Here is a 17,052-nt window from a genome sequence, read left to right as displayed (position 1 = left end):
CATTGAATTTTCATGCATTTATGCTAGGGCTGCCCAAGTCTAGTTTTCCAGAGCTACAACTTTAGATGTGTTCCTACTTTAACACACCTGGATCATTGATTCATTATAAGCCTTTACAGAACTGAGTTGCTGGTAATGAGGGAAGTCAACCTTTTGCCTCGGGTGTGTTTTAGCAAGGATGCAGCTAAAACAGTGTTTCTCAACCTTTTCTGGCCCAGGCCCCCCTAGCCTTTATCCAGGTCCCTCACCGCACCCCACCAAAGAATTTGTAGGCTACTTTGCACTGACCATTATTTTATTATTAATATTACTATCACTATTGTGGATGTTTTGATTTTTATGCTTGTTTCTGTATTTATCATCAAAAATAATTTCCCAGAGAACAAAAAAGTCATGGGAATAGAAATTATTTTCACAGGCTTCTATGAAAAATGCAATGAACATTCAAGTTAAAATTGGTAGGCCTAACAGCAGCCAATCAGAGTGGAAAAAATATCCTTATTTTGTGCCATTTTCTAGTTGTTAAATGTTGCACAAAATGACCAGATAAAAGATGTACAGCATGCCAGTTTAAACTTTGAACTATTTGCAAAACGACTGAGCTCTGCAACATTAAAACATGGATAGAACTGTAACTACATTAGTCATAGCTCTTCTTCTCTTCAGTGTTTGTCAGTTTCTGGTGGTGCAGCTCTGTGCTGCCTTCAGAAAAATGGGACATCAGAGTATCATCCATAAAACTTCACTCACATGGCATTTATGGTGCAAACTAGAGCTTTCAGTGGAAAAACAAAAGTTCCAGGTCCTTTTAATGCCATACAAATATGAGACAGAAACATGGATTATATCTTTATATAGATCTGTCTACTGATTTATAGATTAATAGTTTTACTGGACAGAAATTATAAAAACAAATCTGGTTCTTAATCAAATCCTAATGAGTCAAATTGAAAGTGTCATGGAGTCACTGAACAACCTCATGACATTAACACTGACATGAAAAATAATATTCAAGAAATAAGTACATCAAATCTAATTTATGTTAACATAAATAAGTGATCAGTTCTTTACTGTTATGGTCTGTAAGATATATTTATTATCAGTACTAGATGTGGTCTCAACAAACCCATGGCACTTCAACAATATTATTTTGCCTTTTATCTGGAAATAGTATCTGTTTATTCTTGCCATACCGTCCTCTGTATTAATTATTGCTCGAAAGGTATTTGCCATACCAAACTGCAGTTTATTCCTCTGTATTTATTTTTGTTTCTTAGTTTATTCTTGCATTTTGTTCTTCATTCACTTCCCTTTAGTTTCCTTTGATTAGTATTATCCTCTCTTAGTTTATTGGTATGTCCACTTTAGTTTCTTTCCTAGATTTATTTGATCATTTATTGACGCTCACCATCAGTCATCTTCACTCATCACCTGCTGCGGCGCCTAATCGTCATGTGTTTCACATCATGTGTTGATTTGTTCACTGTTCAGCATCAGATTATCTGTTTTTATGCCATAATTCACATCTAGTTTGTCGCTCCGTTTTATGTCCCGCTTCTCCGTTTCAGAGATTTGCGCAATGTGCGTGTCTTTTTTTTTTTAAGCCCCTAAGGTGCCGTGCAGTCGGGAAGCGTATCGATGGGGAAAAGGCAGACTGACATAAACCTTTTAAAACAACGGAAACAATTTCTGCATTATGATGATTGAAATTTAAAGTGCTGTGTTGTTCTATCACCCCCGTTTCATACCGGACCACTTACAGCACCGGACCACTATTAAATGAACGCTCTCTATCGTGTTATCACCCATAGAGGGATTTCTTTACTTAAATAGGTTCATTTTTCAGAGGGATACATAGTGAGGGTATTGTGATTTTAGCTACCAGTAGCAGGAGAACGGAGCTCCGCCAAGAAGCTAACAAACACTGAATAGAAGAAGAGCTGCCATCGATACAGTTGCAGCCAAGCATGATTTAATGTTACGCAATACAGTTTTACCAAGTTGCTCAAAGTCTAAACTGGCAATGTTGTGCATTTAAGGTGTAAAGTTTACCTTCAACTAAAAGCCCCCCAAAGGCATTCCAGTGCCCCCCTTTTGTAAAAATGTCCGCTAGCGCCCCCTGCCGTCCTCTGAACGCCTCCTGGGGGACGGTACCGCCCACGTTGAGAACCGCTAATCTAAAAATTGCAGTCTGGAGGACTGGACCTGGGAACTCCTGATTTATACAGTCAATTTGGCCCGTAGAGGGTGGCCAATATGCTGACGTGGCCCTCGATGAAATTGAGTTTGACACCCCTGACTGATCTACTGTGACATATATTTCACAATATGTGTGAAATAGGCAACGTGAAAACAACATGAAGCCTTACAATGAATAAACAAGTAAAAAATGTTTGTTATTCTAACAGATAAATTCTGATTAATCTGGTTGTATGAAACAACAGCTGGATCAAAAAGAAAACGGGAAACAAACAGGAGACAGTTTTGTGATTGGCTTGTTACTCGCTATGTCACCAGGGACAAAGATTTTTTTACTAAAAAATAAAAGCTTTAACTGTGCTCAGGTTTAGGTGAATTCTGTTTTACACGCTTCATAAAAATCCTCCTGGATTACTTGACACATGCTGCTGTGAAGCCTCCGCACTAAAGACACATCATTGATGAAAAGTTTGATCTTTGTTATTTGGTTGTGAAACTTGGAAAAATAAACTATCACAGCAAATTTCAAGTGTTTTGGACATTGAACATCTTTTATCCATGTGACTGGGTGGTGAATTAGTTGAAAACGGTGTTTAATGAAGTAGCTGTACATTCCTGTAAATTGGGCCCATGAATCCAGCTGATGAAAACCTTAAGAGATTCAGCAGCTGAGATTCATCAGTGCAGTGAATCCGTCTCTCCTTAGAGACATTCCCCACTTCCTCTCATCGTCTTTATGAAACCTTCCAAACAAAACGGGAGCTATCTTACTTTAGACCAGTGGTTCCCAAACTTTTTCTCATGCGTCCCCCCCAGTGGTTTCCAAACATTTTCTGGGCCCACCCTATGGATTACAAATGGCTGTCTGGTTGAACGATGTGTGGAAGGATTCTTAGAGATTCCCTGCCCCTGGGAGTTGGGGGGATATCGACTTTTTTGGGGGCAAAATGAATGTACGTAGCTGAACATAGACAACAACATCGGTAGCCTACAGGTTACTTGTTAAGCTTAAGCTGCTGTATTGTTATTAGCTAGTCATCTTTTAGCTAACATTACCTGCATCCCGCAACTTTACTCAACTCAGTCGGTTAGTTTGGGGGAAAACCTTGAAAAGTTTTTTGCGTTTTGCTGCCATGATTCTAACACACCTGCGTAGCTCTGCACAGCAGCAGGACTCCTTGCGAGTGTCATAGCGCTCATGTTGCGTTTAAAGGTAGCTCGGAAAAACCGGTTAGCACAACGAAAGAAACAATTTTAACTGCTGATAAAAGTGACAGAGGACACAGATATGTGAAGTGTGGAAGCCTCTGCTGTATCAAATTGACAGAGGAATAACAGAGAGTTGGCCATTCTAAGGTAAAAACTCAGCGCATACAGCGTTCATGTTTTTGATTTTTTTTTTTTTCATCCAGAAGGCTCCCCCCGCCCCCTCCTAGGGGGCGCGCCCCACAGTTTGGGAACCTCTGCTTTAGACAGAGGGAAAGAATTACATCTAAATAACAGTTTTTGCCACTAAGTGTTTCGCCACTAAGGACAGCATAAATAAATGCTGCTGCTGCTGCAGCTTGCTCTCTGTCCTTCTCGCCACAGTAGGTGTCAGGTTACATTGTGTTGCATTCAATGATGTCGGAAAAAAACTTCAGCTTCATGTTTGGACCGACAAAAATTCGCAACTACAATTTATTTATTACAAATTATTCAATTTTACAACTAACACTACTATTATTTTATGTTGCTTTCTTTACTAACCTTGCGCTGCATTGTTTACATTTCTGCTGTTTTCAAAAAGAAAATCTCAGTAGTTAAAGGAAAAGAGCCATAAAAAAGGTAATTGGCTCCATTTTCTCTCTACATAAATAAGCCATTCTCACAGCGTAATTGTGACGTCTGCGTTCATTCACCCGTTAAAAAAACATTTCATGCGGGAAAAGCACATTTATATTAACCTTCATCCAAACGCTGGTGTTTCCTACCTATCCGGTGTAAGATTATCTGGGGAGTCCGGGAGAAATCAAGCAGTCTGCGCTGATCATCCATCTCTTCCTCCGACTTGACGATGATTTCTTTAAACTCCGTGAATGTTTCTTCAGCAGCAGTTAACTGCTTGTTGATAAACTCGTTTAAGCTAAACTGAAGATATATTTTTAGAGAAACATTCAACAAAACAGACCACGTTCTCTTTGTCTTCTTGTTCTTCTTCTTCCTCCTTCTTCTTCTTCTTTTCTTCGGGATTTCATGACTGTCTGTATTCGTCCCATTACGGTACCGCCACCTTGCGGATCATACGATCATCACATCTAAAGATTTCTCATGCAGTGCCAGTTCTCTTCGAAAAACGCAAAATCTTTTCTTAAACTTTATCAAAATAAAACAAATACAATATTAATATTCCAGTTTTCCACGAATCCAAAGTTAATATTGTCTTCTGATTCGTATCTTCTACATCCCGCCACAAGTTTCACAGTTTCTTCATTTCACTAGATAATAAACCTTTCCTATTGAATCCGGTAAAGCTAGCAGGTCTAGGATCCTGGTCAGAGTACGCATGCTATTAATAGTTTTAACCACAGTGCAAAGCAGCATCTGTATCCGTGTAGACCAAACATGAAGGGAAACCTGACCAATTCATGTTAGCCACTGTACTAGCCTAGCACAATACCGCCACTTCCTGGACATAGAATTATCTCGTTTTAACAAGATACGTATACGATAAGTTGTGCTCTGGTGGATTTAATGTATTAGATTGTCAAACTCTGATTTTTTTCCTTTAAAATGAAGTGGATCAAAAGGTATCTTCTAAATCCAAACTCTCTGTGGAACTTTATATCCACATATGTATTTGAGGCGTTAGGTTGTTTATCTTTTCTTTTAAGATGCAACTATAGTACTGACAAAAAATCCCAGTTAAACCTTCCAGTTTCCATAAACAGCTACTGTTATGCTGGAATTTAATACATAAACATAACTTCCCCACACAAATACTACATTTGGAATAACAAAGATATCTGCTTTAAAAATGAATCTATTTTTCTTAAAAAATGGTTTGACAGAGCCATTGTTTGTGTACATCAACTTTTCAACAAAGAAAAGTTGATGAACTTATGATGAATTTCTGACCAGGTGTAATTTTCCTGTACTGCCTAAAGAATTTGCAATCGTATTTGATGCCATTCCTTCAGGGGTGAAAATGTTATTGCCATCCTCTGTTCAACACAATACTGATTACTTAATTATTCATTGGTAACTGACCCATTTTTAAGTAGAAAAACTAATAAATGTTTTAGAGACCTAATAAGAGATCATATAAGCAAACCAGCTTCTACCTTTTTTAGGACAATATATTTAATGACAGTTGTTGGAAAGAGGTTTGGTTATTGCTGAAGAAATACCTAACTAATAAAATTCAAGAAGTGTCTCTAAAGATTCTACATAGATGTTATCCTGTTAATAGTAAAATATTTAAATATCACCCTAATGTAGATCCTCTATGTTCATTTTGTCACAATTCTGAGTAAACCATCACTCATCTTTTCTGGGACTGCTCCTGTATTCAAATATTTTGGGAAGATATTTTACTCTTAAAACGAAAATTGGAAATAGACGTACCGTTTAACTTTAAAACTATACACTATAAAACTATAAAATTTAATATCCACAGATGCAAATTTCTTAAGTTGAAACCCAAAATGAATGCTTTTTGTGCCTATGTATATTTGTATTTTCTGAAGTACTATACCAATAATAAAGCTTTAAAGACTACTTAAAATTGTACAGAATTTCTTATGTAATTTGCCCTAGTTGCTGTATTTAACCTTTTCCTGTTTGTAACCTTTCCTGTTTATATTTGCTCTTTACATTTCTTAAGCCTCGTCTTTTTTCTTACCGTTTATGTAACTTGTACATATTATTGTAAATGAATAAATAAAAAATACAGATTTTTCTTTTATATTTTTTGGTGGTTGGCAAACAAAGAACATCAGCTACATATATTTTAACTTTAATCCTATTTGATTTTACTTATTTTTTTAAACTGTATGCATGATTATGTACTTAAACTCAAATATATGCAAATTTCAGAAGCGTTCAGCACTCGCACTACATTTTCAAAGCAAATGCAAGTGATCAAGTGACTTTGTTAAGACTTAAACATATCTATTTGTTTATATATTAGTTTCAACTTTAAACAAAGACTTTTAATAGAAAACAGCTACAGCAGAAAATAGAAAAATGATACAACTAAGACAAGCGACACCAAATTATTTGAGACAATAACCACACATACTTTGTACAATCAAGAACAATCACTGAAGGAAAATAAGTTTATATTGTTTATTGCATTTTCTAAGTAAAAGGACATGTTAATTTATTTGAAAAGCTTTTATATAGACTGGTTAGTATAATTCAAAACAAACAGCATCAGTTTCTGTCTAGTTTTGCTTTTAAGACAAACCTATCAAACTTTTTTTTAATATAGTAAATTTCAAAGTGTAAAACATTTAATGAAAATCTACAAATAGTGCACAACAGCACATTTTATTTTGGATTAAAAATGTATTGAAGTAAACCTCATTCACCCTACCCATTCTCTTCATGCAGAATAATACAAAAATACTTCAAGTTCATCTTGTACATCTCTAAGTATCCAAATGTCAGGATCCAAATCATCACATTTAACAAATAAGAAAATTAAACAATTTTCCCACTTTATAGACAAAAAAGCCCTCCAGTTTTCATCTAGATGACTTTTATAATGGTCCCCAACATAGGACATCTATGGAAAGTAGTTCTATGGCTTTTCACCAGCATGAATCCTCATGTGCCGAGTTAAACTAACTTTGTGAGTAAAGCTTTTTCCACAATTCACACATGAAAACGGCTTTTCACCAGTGTGAATCCTCATGTGCCGAGTTAAATTCTGTTTTTCACTAAACCTTTTTCCATAGTTCACAAAAGAAAACGGCTTTTCACCAGTGTGAATCCTCATGTGCAGAGTTAAATTCCATTTTTGACTAAAACATTTTCCACATTTCCCACATGAAAACGGCTTTTCACCAGTGTGAATCATCATGTGCCGAGTTAAATGCTTTTGTTGACTAAAACTTTTTCCACAGTTCACACATGAAAACTGCTTTTCACCAGTGTGAATCACCAGGTGCCGAGTTAATAGCCGTTTTTGACTAAAACGTTTTCCACAGTTCACACATGAAAACGGCTTTTCACCAGTGTGAATCACAAGGTGCTGAGTTAATAGCCGTTTGTGACTAAAACTTTTTTCACAGTTCACACATGACAACAGCTTTTCACCAGAGTGAATCACAAGGTGCTGAGTTAATAGCCGTTTGTGACTAAAACTTTTTCCACAATTCACACATGAAAACAGCTTTTCACCAGAGTGAATCACAAGGTGCTGAGTTAATAGCCGTTTGTGACTAAAACCTTTTCCACAGTTCCCACATAAAAATGGCTTTTCACCAGTGTGAATCATCAGGTGCCGCATTAAATTCCGTTTTTGACAAAAACATTTTTCACAGTTCCCACATGAAAACGGTTTTTCACCAGTGTGACTCATCATGTGCCAAGTTAAATGCTCTTTACAACGAAAACCTTTTCCACATTTCCCACATGAAAACGGCTTTTCACCAGTATGAATCCTTATGTGCCGAGTTAAATTATCTTTGTGACTAAAACTTTTTCCACAGCTTCCACATGAAAACGGCTTTTCACCACTGTGAATCTTCATGTGCCGCATTAAATTCCGTTTTTGACTAAAACATTTTTCACAGTTCACACATGAAAACGGCTTTTCACCAGTGTGAATCACCAGGTGCCGAGTTAATAGCCGTTTTTGACTAAAACTTTTTCCACAGTTCACACATGAAAACGGCTTTTCACCAGTGTGAGTTCTAATATGATTATTGAGAGCATATTTGCCAGCAAAACGTTTTTTACAAATGACACATGAGAAACGTTTGCTTCTTTCCTGATTTTGGTCCTCAGCTTCAGCAGGTTCCTGGAAGATGTCTTGGTTCCCGTTTGGTTCTGATTCAGTTTGGTATGTTTGCTCATCAGCAGGAAACACCATGCAGGTATCAGTCTCCCGTTTTAATTCAATCCGTTCTTCACCCTGACTGCAGTAAACTTCTTTCTCTTCCACTTTTATCTGCTGGTGTTTTAGCTCCTCCTGCTCTACTTTTATCTGATGATGTTTTAGATCTTCTTGCTCTTCTTTTATCTGCTGGTGTTTTAGATCCTCCTGCTCTTTTTTCTGATGATCTTCTGGCTCTTTCTGGTCTTGTTTTCCCTTCAGAGGTTCTAACTCCTCCTGGTCCAGAGTGGATCTCCTCTCCTGGTGATGAACGCTGCACTGCAGGGAATCTGGAGAAGAAAACAGAGAAAAAGAGTTATTGTTAACTTTACTGAGGTAAATAGGAGAAATTGTTCATCATTTAAGACAGAAATGAACAAAAAACACCTAAAAATTCAAGAGCGTAGACAGAGATACAGATCAGTTGACATCTCCAGCTGACATTTGGAGAATTCTCAAATGAACGGACTTTTGAAAAATAATTTAACATAAAACTAATTGCAGTAGGGATTATTGTTAATATTTAACAGTAAAGTGTATTATATCAAGATATTTATTTTTATTATATTAAAATTACATTTTAGTCCACTTTTTATCTTTGGGGTTCATTTACAAACATGAGTTTATTTGAAGGTTAATAGTTGTTTAGTTTTTGTTCCTTTGTTATTTACTTTTCTAAGTTAGACAGGAAAAACTGTGGGTCCATTTTCTGTAAGTATAGGGACTGGTATCGGACCAGCATGCACTGGGTTGGGCCTGTGGGTTTTGACCAGAGCAGGAGAGGAAACAATGAAAAGTAGTGATGGTGAGATGAAGCTTCATGAAGCACTGAGGAACTCCATCCAATCATTCGACTCATGAGCCGATGCACCACGGTGCTTCATAAGCTCTACTGTGACCTCAAGTGGATAATATATGTGAAATAGGCAACGTGAAAACAAAATGAAGCCTTACAATTAATTAACACGTAAAAGATGCTTGTGATTCCAAGACATAAATTCTGATTAATCTGGATGTATGAAACAAGAGCTGGATCAAAAAGAAAATGGGAAACAGGAGAGTTTTGCGATTGGCTTGTTAATCAATTACTAAAAAATGAAAGCTTTTTACTGTGCTCTGGTTTAGGTGAGTTCTCTGTTTTACGTGCTTCATAAAAATCCTGGATTACGCGACACATGCTGCTGTGAAGCGTCGGCACAAAAGACATCATTAATGTGTCTTGAGTCTTTTGTACAGCAATTTTCAAGTATTGTTACTGATAAAAGTAACATCTTTTATCTGTGTAACTTAGTGGTGTATGAGTTGAAAACGGTGTTTAATTTAGTAGCTGTAAATTCCCACCCATATTGGACCCATGAATGCATCTACACCCATAAGTCATTATGCCCCTTTTCTCATAGACATGTATAAATAGACTCCTCATGGACCGCTCTCTCTCACCTGTTGTTGCTGACGAGATTTAGGGCGGCCATCTTGGAGCCGTCGACCGCTCCACTCAGCCTTTAATGTTTGACAGGCTCAATGACGAATCAGCGCATTTATCAATCATAACTCGCTAAATACTAAACAGATTTTTACCATTTTTTGCTGTAAACCTTGTTAAAACAGCTGTCATAGATACATTTACAAGGACATGATTTTTTAAAAAGTATTTTTGAATGACTGATTATGGTTGAGCATATTTAATTGTTCTTATTGGGGAAGATGGAATAGATTCAGAATAGATTGTTTTGATACTGCTGCTTTATGAGCATTTTACAAAGCACACAACCAGTCAATTTTTTAAATATATTATTTAGTAATATCAATAGACATTTACATTAGTATACAAACACAAAATAATACAATCGTTTGTCGATCTGAACACAAATATCTGGCAGTGCCGAATTATCTTCTGCTGTTTTGGTTTAGCAAAGTAGGGGGGACAACTGCTCCAAGATGGCCGCCATATTTCCTGTGCCAGAGCAGTCAATGCGGGGTCTACTCATTATATTATGTCTATGCTTTTCCCCACCTTCACTTCCGGGTCACAGCATTGTCGGACTCATTGGTGCTTATAGGCACCGGGTGTGCCCGGCGAGCTATGAGTGTCAGGTCCGTTGTTGTGTGCAGTTGGATCTCTGTCGGATAAGCGCTGGCACTGTGCTGCTCTGCCATGGTCTGGATTGTCAATATTTGTGCTGCCGGTAGGGTAAATGGATTTTGGATGCGTCACTTATGGTTGGTTCTGTGTAATGTCAGTGTTTCTTTTTATATTGTTGCTCCTGGTTTTTCTGACATGATTTCTAATTGCATTGTAGGACACAGTTCAGTGGCTATTCACTGCAGCATCTGATTGTAGCTGTTGGTGAGCCTGATTAAGGTACCAGGTGTTCATTTTACCTTTTATGGCTTTATTATTGTTGGCAGATACTTTATTGTCATCTTGGGTATTACAGATGGCTGCTGCTGTTGCTTTTTATGCTCTCACCAAGGTGCACTTGTTCTGTAGTTTTAGATGCTCTCTGTTAATTGACTGATGGGTTGTGCTTTTAAAGCTGGAATTGTAGCACAAGCACTACAGAACTGGAACGACAGTTGATACTCTTATTTTATAAAGTAGCTGATTGAGTGCAGCTCTATAGAACTTGGATTGGTGTAATTTGAGATTTGCTTTTATTTGGTTTTGTTATTTAACATTATTTTGGTGTAATTTATTTGTGTTGCTACTAATTTGGTTTGCAGTTGTTTTAAGTCTCAGATTGTTTCTAGTTTTTGTCCTGGTTGCTGTGCTTCATTGGGTTTTAAACTAGAATACTAAAGTCTATTTTTATTCTTGTAAATACATAAATGAAATATACTGCTCAAAAAAAATAAAGGGAACACTTAAACAACACAATATAACTCCAAGTAAATCAAACTTCTGTGAAATCAAACTGTCCACTTAGGAAGCAACACTGATTGACCCGACGAGGGTCCCCGTTGTCAATCAGTGTTGCTTCCTAAGTGGACAGTTTGATTTCCTTGGAGTTATATTGTGTTGTTTAAGTGTTCCCTTTATTTTTTTGAGCAGTGTATATTTTGTATACTACTTCTGTTTCATTATCTTAAGCCAGACCTGGCTGGGTACTTTTAATTGGGAGAGCCTAGACCACCGGATATTATTTGATAGGTCTTCCAGTTTCAGGGAATCTAGAAAAATATCTACGGGGTGACAAGATGGGGACAAGGATTTTTCAGGGGTGGCAGTGTGTGTGTGTGTGTATATATATATATCAGTGATGTGCGGTGAGGTTCATTCCTGGTGAGGCACTGACTTATGACTTAGACACCATGCATGTTGGACCGACGGAAATTTTGCGCATGCATACAACGCTGGGGGGCAAAAAGACTAATCTTTTACATAGTAAGTAAGTAAGTAAGTAAGTAAGTAAGTAAGTAAGCTTTATTTCTATAGCACTTTTCACAGACCAGGATCACAAAGTGCTGCACAAAGTATAAAAAATAAAACAAATTAAAAACAACATACAAACAATAAAACACAGTAGTACACTAAAAAGCAAGATTAAAAAAGTGGGTCTTAAGTTGTTTCCTGAAAGTGTCTATGCAATGTAGAGATCGAATGGTGCAAGGTAGCTCATTCCATAGGCGGGGCGCCACAGCTTTAAAAGATCTGTCTCCACGAGTCTTAAAAAAGGTCCGAGGAACCGTCAACAAGTTCAGATTCGACGACCTGAGGCTCCTAGTCGAAACATAAGGCTGTATGAGGTTCTTAATGTAGTCTGGCGTCTGTCCATGAAGAGCTCTGAAAGTCAGTACCAAGATTTTGTAGTGCATCCTATAAGACACAGGCAGCCAGTGCAAGCCTTTGAGGATGGGTGTGATATGTTCCCTCCTGTGGGTGCAGGTGAGCAGGCGTGCAGCAGAGTTTTGTACTATCTGCAGACGCATTAACTCCCTCTTATTAAGACATGTAAACAGGCTGTTACAATAATCCAGTCTAGATGAGACAAATGCATGAATAATCATCTCAAGCTCACCATAAGTCACCATTTTACGAAGTTTGAAATGTTCAAAACTTCATCCATATCCATGTCATCCATAGCCGCGTTAACTCAGTGAAACTTAAAAATGTAGGTATTAATTTCGTGCTATGATCCACAGCAAAGTGATCTGTATTCGCCAAGCTAGGCAGACTCGTTACCATAGCAACTGACAACAATGCCACTTCATGTTTTAGGATTTAACACCAAAAAACATTCAAGAATTTTGCACACCGAACAGATCATTCAGTCTGTTGTTGTAGTACGTTTTAAGCTTAATGTTTTATTAATAAATAACTGTTGTGGTAGATTTGCTACCTCTTCTACTTTACTGAATTATTTAAACATAAACTGTAGCCCACAAAACGCACATTAAAAAACTAAACAAAAACATCTTATTGCCGTCTTACCTTTACTTATCAATGAAATCCATGCACCGCTAATTCTGCACAAAAATATCCGTTCATCCAAAGTAGGGCTGAAACGATTCCTCGAGTGATTCGAGTACCTCGATTATTAAATTCCTCGAGGAAAATTGACCTGCCTCGAAGCTTCGTTAATTTATGTTTTATCATTTAGCGCACCGTGTTTCAGCCGGAACATTATTTGCGTTGAGCGGAGCTCTGACTTCCGCCTCTGAGTTGTTGACGGAAGCTACGTGTTAGCGGCATAACGTCCAATCTTCAAGTTCGGCCCGCGGGGATTTTACTGATTGGTGATAATTCCGGGTTTTCATCGTTTTTGTGGGACCAATAAACATCCTTAAAATGACCGGCACGATCGAGTTCGGCAGCCTTTCTGCTCCGGATCTGCTGGTTGAACGGCGGGAAGAAGCTGAGGAGGATTTACACAGGTGAGCGGAGAGACTGAACACGGCGGGCGGCTGAGGGTTGATGCTTACAGGGTAAGAGCAGCTTTTCGGACCGAACCGCACAATAAACTTATATCATCCTGGTCTGAACAAACGGGAGGCGGAACATGGCTGGTAGATGAGTTTCTGAACGGAGGAGCCGTAAATATCCGTATTGCTCCCCCAGTCTACAAAAAAGTAACTGGTAGGGAAGCTCAAATGTGGAAAAAATAGACTGATGTTCATATCCGACAGTAACACTGGTGTTAATGGAAGATTTACCAATATTTTATTTCATAATTGTTTTTATCCGATTACTCGATTAATCGTAAGAAAAATCTATAGATTACTCGATTACTAAAATAATCGTTTACAACAGCCCTAATCCAAAGCCAAGTCGATCATCGGCATGTCTTTTCTACTCGGTTTGAGAATCATCAAACTGTCTTGAAGCAAAACTTTCAGCTCCGGTGTTGGTCTTCCTTTAGTTATTATCTCCTGCTTCAATTGAAAATCCACTTTAGAAAACTGTTTAAGTGTAGAAATGTAGTTTTTCATGTTGATGTCGGAAGAGAGAAGAAAACAAATATATCGCTGTACTTTACTTATTTACTGTGTGGCTAGCTCCATGGCTAGCTCACTGCGTCTTACTCTGAAGTTGTGCAATCACAATATCTGAGATCATGAGCGCCCCCAGCGATAAGGCAAGAGAACTGCCTGCCTCACCTCGAGTCTGTTCTCTGCCGTTTCTTATCGCTCCTCCGCACACAAAACACGATACACACACAGTTAGTGACAAAAAACATTGTACATTATATACATAAGCGAAATTATAGAAAATAAGACCATATATTAAATGTTTTTAGCCATTTTATTGCTGGCGTACTGACAGAATGAACATTTATTATATTATTTTTTCCATGATAAGAGGTGAGGCTCTGCCTCACTTGCCTCCCCTGACCGCACGTCACTGATATATATATATAGCAACTTAATTTACTTGATGCAAAATACTGTTTTTCACTTTCATTGTTTCACAATGAGCTTCTTCTAGCCCTGAGGATTAACTATAATTTCATAATGTAGTAGTTAATTATTTTTATGTCTTTCATACTCCTGTTAATTGATATGCATTACTGAATTGGACAGCGCCTATTAGTCGCCGTGTGATGCATTGAGTCCAGAAAACCATTCTATTCCAACGCAGGACGAGCAGAAATCTGTCACAAATATATTATTAGCGCCATCATTTATTATCAGATATAACTACTGAATACGACTTAAAGTAAAGATGAGAAAACTTTCGTTTGATACATAAATTCTTTGTGCAAATCTATAAACAGTTTGGTTACTGTCAGTTCTGTAAAGATGCAAGAAAGGGCGAATTTCCCTTATATTGGTCATTTGTTTTATTTTTAAAATGCTGTAGTTTAATGACTGTTATAAATATCACCACGTTTTACTAACAGAGGGAATTAGTTCAGTTTTTGTCACTTGTTTAACTTTTAGAAATTGCAGAGGCTACATTTTGCGCCGCAGTAGAGGTGCAATAAAGCTGATAAACAGGTGAAGAACCAAACTAGATAAAACCACTTCCATTCTGATTTCTCTGCTCGGAGTGTCAGCATTGAAGCCGTTGCCATGGCAACCAACAGACAACAGTTCAATGAGCGGATAAAGCAGAGTTTACCAATCAGAGGAATCAACATCAAACAACAAACATTTCTCACACAAAAAAAGTACGCAGCAACACCAAAACAGAACATGCAGTCTGTTACATTATGTTGTCAGGCTTGATGTCTATATTGTCATTAATAACATATTTCCCCCTGAACACAGGTTGATTACCTGATTTCAACAGCTGCTCTACTGATGACTTAGTGTGCAGGTTGTACTGTTTTAGTCCTACCGGAACCAAACACACCGAACTGCACAGCACATGCTAAGGTTGCCAAAGTCAATAGCAGGTCAGCAACAGTTAGGCTACCATAACCAACTCACTGCTCACTTTCTCAATATTTTCTCTACATTAAAAGTTTTTCCTCACCTGTTAAATGTGAAACACTTGAACCTTGTTATCATTGCGCTGCATTGTTTACATTTCTGCTGTTTTCAAAATCTCAGTAATTAAAGGAAAAGAGCCATATAAAAGGTCATTGGCTCAATTTTCTCTCTACATAAATAAGCCATTCTCACAGCGTAATTGTGACGTCTGCGTTAATGTACATGTTAAAAAAAACATTTATTCGAGAAAAGCGCATTTACTAATATGATCCTCAAACAGAACGGTGCATACATTAACCTTCATCCAAACGCTGGTGTTTCCTACCTATCCGGTGTAAGATTATCTGGGGAGTCCGGGAGAAATCAAGCAGTCTGCGCTGATTATCCATCTCTTCCTCCGACTTGACGATGATTTCTTTAAACTCTGTGAATTGTTGAGAGAATAAATGTCAAAAAATTTTGCACGGTCTTTCTCTCACACAAAAAACAAGCCATCGCTGCTCAAGTACAATCATACCAACATTTATTGAATAATCAGATTCATATAGTTCACACAACTCATCATTGCAGTCACAACCAGAAACACGAATTACCTGACAGAGACAATCACCAACGGCCAGTGATCAAAGAAGAATTGAGGACACTGACTGCTCCTGCAGAGTGTATGAGGAGACCCCGTTGCTCTTGTCTCACATTTCCGGTGCGCCCTCTTTTGTTCAAGAAGGGATGGACTCGTCTTTACCATACGCAAATTAAGAGAGCGCTCCTATCGGACGGGAGGGAGATTTATTGACAGAGGAGAAAGTCCGATTTTTGTCTACACTAGCGGTTCTCAATGTGGGCGGTACCGCCCCCCAGGGGGCGTTCAGAGGACGGCAGGGGGCGCTGGCGGACATTTTTACAAAAGGGGGGCGCTGGGATGCCTTTGGGGGCCGTTTGGTCGAAGGTAAACTTTACACCTTAAATCTACAACAATGCCAGTTTAGACTTTGAGCAACTTGGTAAAACTGTATTGTGTAACATTAAACCATGCTTGGCTGCAAGTATTGATGGCAGCTCTTCTTCTATTCAGTGTTTGTTAGCTTCCGTTAGCTTCTTGGCGCAGCTCTGTTCTCCTGCTACTGGTAGCTAAAATCACGATACCCTCACTATGTATCCCTCTGAAAATAAAGAAAGAAAGAAATCCCTCCATGGGTGATATCACGATAGAGAGCGTTAATTTTATAGCGTTAACACCAGTTCTGTAAGTGGTCCGGTATGAAACGGGGGTGATAGAACACAGCACTTTTAAATTTCAATAATCAGAATGCAGAAATTGTTTCCGTTGTTTTAAAAGGTTTATGTCAGTCTGCCTTTTCCCCATCGATACGCTTCCCGACCGCACGGCACCTTAGGGGCTTAAAAAAAAAAAGACGCGCACATTGCGCTAAACTCTGAAACAGGAGAAGCGGGACATAAAAACAGAGATTCCAACACTGAACAGTGAAAAAATCAACACATGATGTGAAACACATCATGACGATTAGGCGGCGCAGCAGGTGATGAGTGAAGATTATTCGTCAAATAAATCTAGCAAGAGGAAAGAAACTAAAGTGGACATAGCAATAGGCCTGTCAAGATAACAAATTTTGCTGAGCGATTAATTGTCTAAAAAATTGCGATAAACGATAATATTGTTTCAAGACCTTTTGCCACTGATTCAATGGAAATGACGTAATAATGCATGCAATTTCCTGCCATAGATAGATACACTTTATTTTCAAAAGAACACATAACACTGGAACTGATAAACAACCAAAAACAAAAATAAAATTGATTTTCAGTCTCCATTAACAAAAACGTACTTGAATAAAAACTAAACAACATAAAGCCAAAGTAGAAATAAATACTGC

General features: G+C 37.9%; 2 protein-coding genes across 6 annotated transcripts in view; both read right to left on the bottom strand.

Annotated features, from left to right (window-relative positions):
• LOC103465202 (uncharacterized) overlaps positions 1–4,441 on the bottom strand; it is a 29,718-nt gene extending 25,277 nt beyond the window's left edge. Inside the window, exon 1 of one of the 3 annotated variants that reach the window (XM_081607170.1) lies at positions 4,173–4,441. In XM_081607170.1, the coding sequence (XP_081463296.1) occupies positions 4,173–4,236 (64 nt within the window). In that variant the 5' untranslated portion in view covers positions 4,237–4,441. Of the gene's footprint in view, positions 1–4,145 lie in introns of all 3 variants that reach the window. The other 2 variants (XM_081607167.1, XM_081607171.1) reach the window with 2 other exon arrangements.
• Positions 4,442–6,514: 2,073 nt separating this feature from the next.
• On the bottom strand, positions 6,515–16,587 carry LOC145551701 (uncharacterized). 3 transcript variants are annotated; one of them, XM_081607173.1, is made up of 3 exons: positions 15,771–16,587; positions 15,459–15,584; positions 6,515–8,574 (listed from the first exon to the last, which is right to left on the bottom strand). In XM_081607173.1, the coding sequence occupies exons 2-3, from the start codon at positions 15,547–15,549 to the stop codon at positions 6,986–6,988; spliced, it is 1,680 nt and encodes a 559-aa protein (XP_081463299.1). In that variant the 5' UTR covers positions 15,550–15,584; positions 15,771–16,587; the 3' UTR covers positions 6,515–6,985. The 3 variants fall into 3 exon arrangements, with proteins under 3 accessions (XP_081463299.1, XP_081463298.1, XP_081463300.1); XM_081607172.1 differs by having other exon boundaries at positions 15,754–16,584; XM_081607174.1 differs by having other exon boundaries at positions 15,486–15,584; positions 15,754–16,576.
• Between the last annotated feature and the right edge of the window lie 465 nt (positions 16,588–17,052).

Source organism: Poecilia reticulata, chromosome 5, assembly GCF_904066995.2.
Source record: "Poecilia reticulata chromosome 5, P_reticulata-male-v2, whole genome shotgun sequence".
In the NCBI taxonomy this organism is placed as follows: domain Eukaryota; kingdom Metazoa; phylum Chordata; class Actinopteri; order Cyprinodontiformes; family Poeciliidae; genus Poecilia; species Poecilia reticulata.
This window is presented reverse-complemented; position numbering and strand designations above follow the sequence as displayed.

Bases quoted from the DNA above. Each gene is read 5' to 3' on its own strand.
- LOC145551701 (XM_081607173.1), bottom strand. From the start codon at position 15,549: ATGGATAATCAGCGCAGACTGCTTGATTTCTCCCGGACTCCCCAGATA. The intron at 8,575-15,458 runs GTTAATGTATGC...TTTCTTCTCCAG, and splicing joins ACACCAGCGTTTGGATGAAG to ATTCCCTGCAGTGCAGCGTT.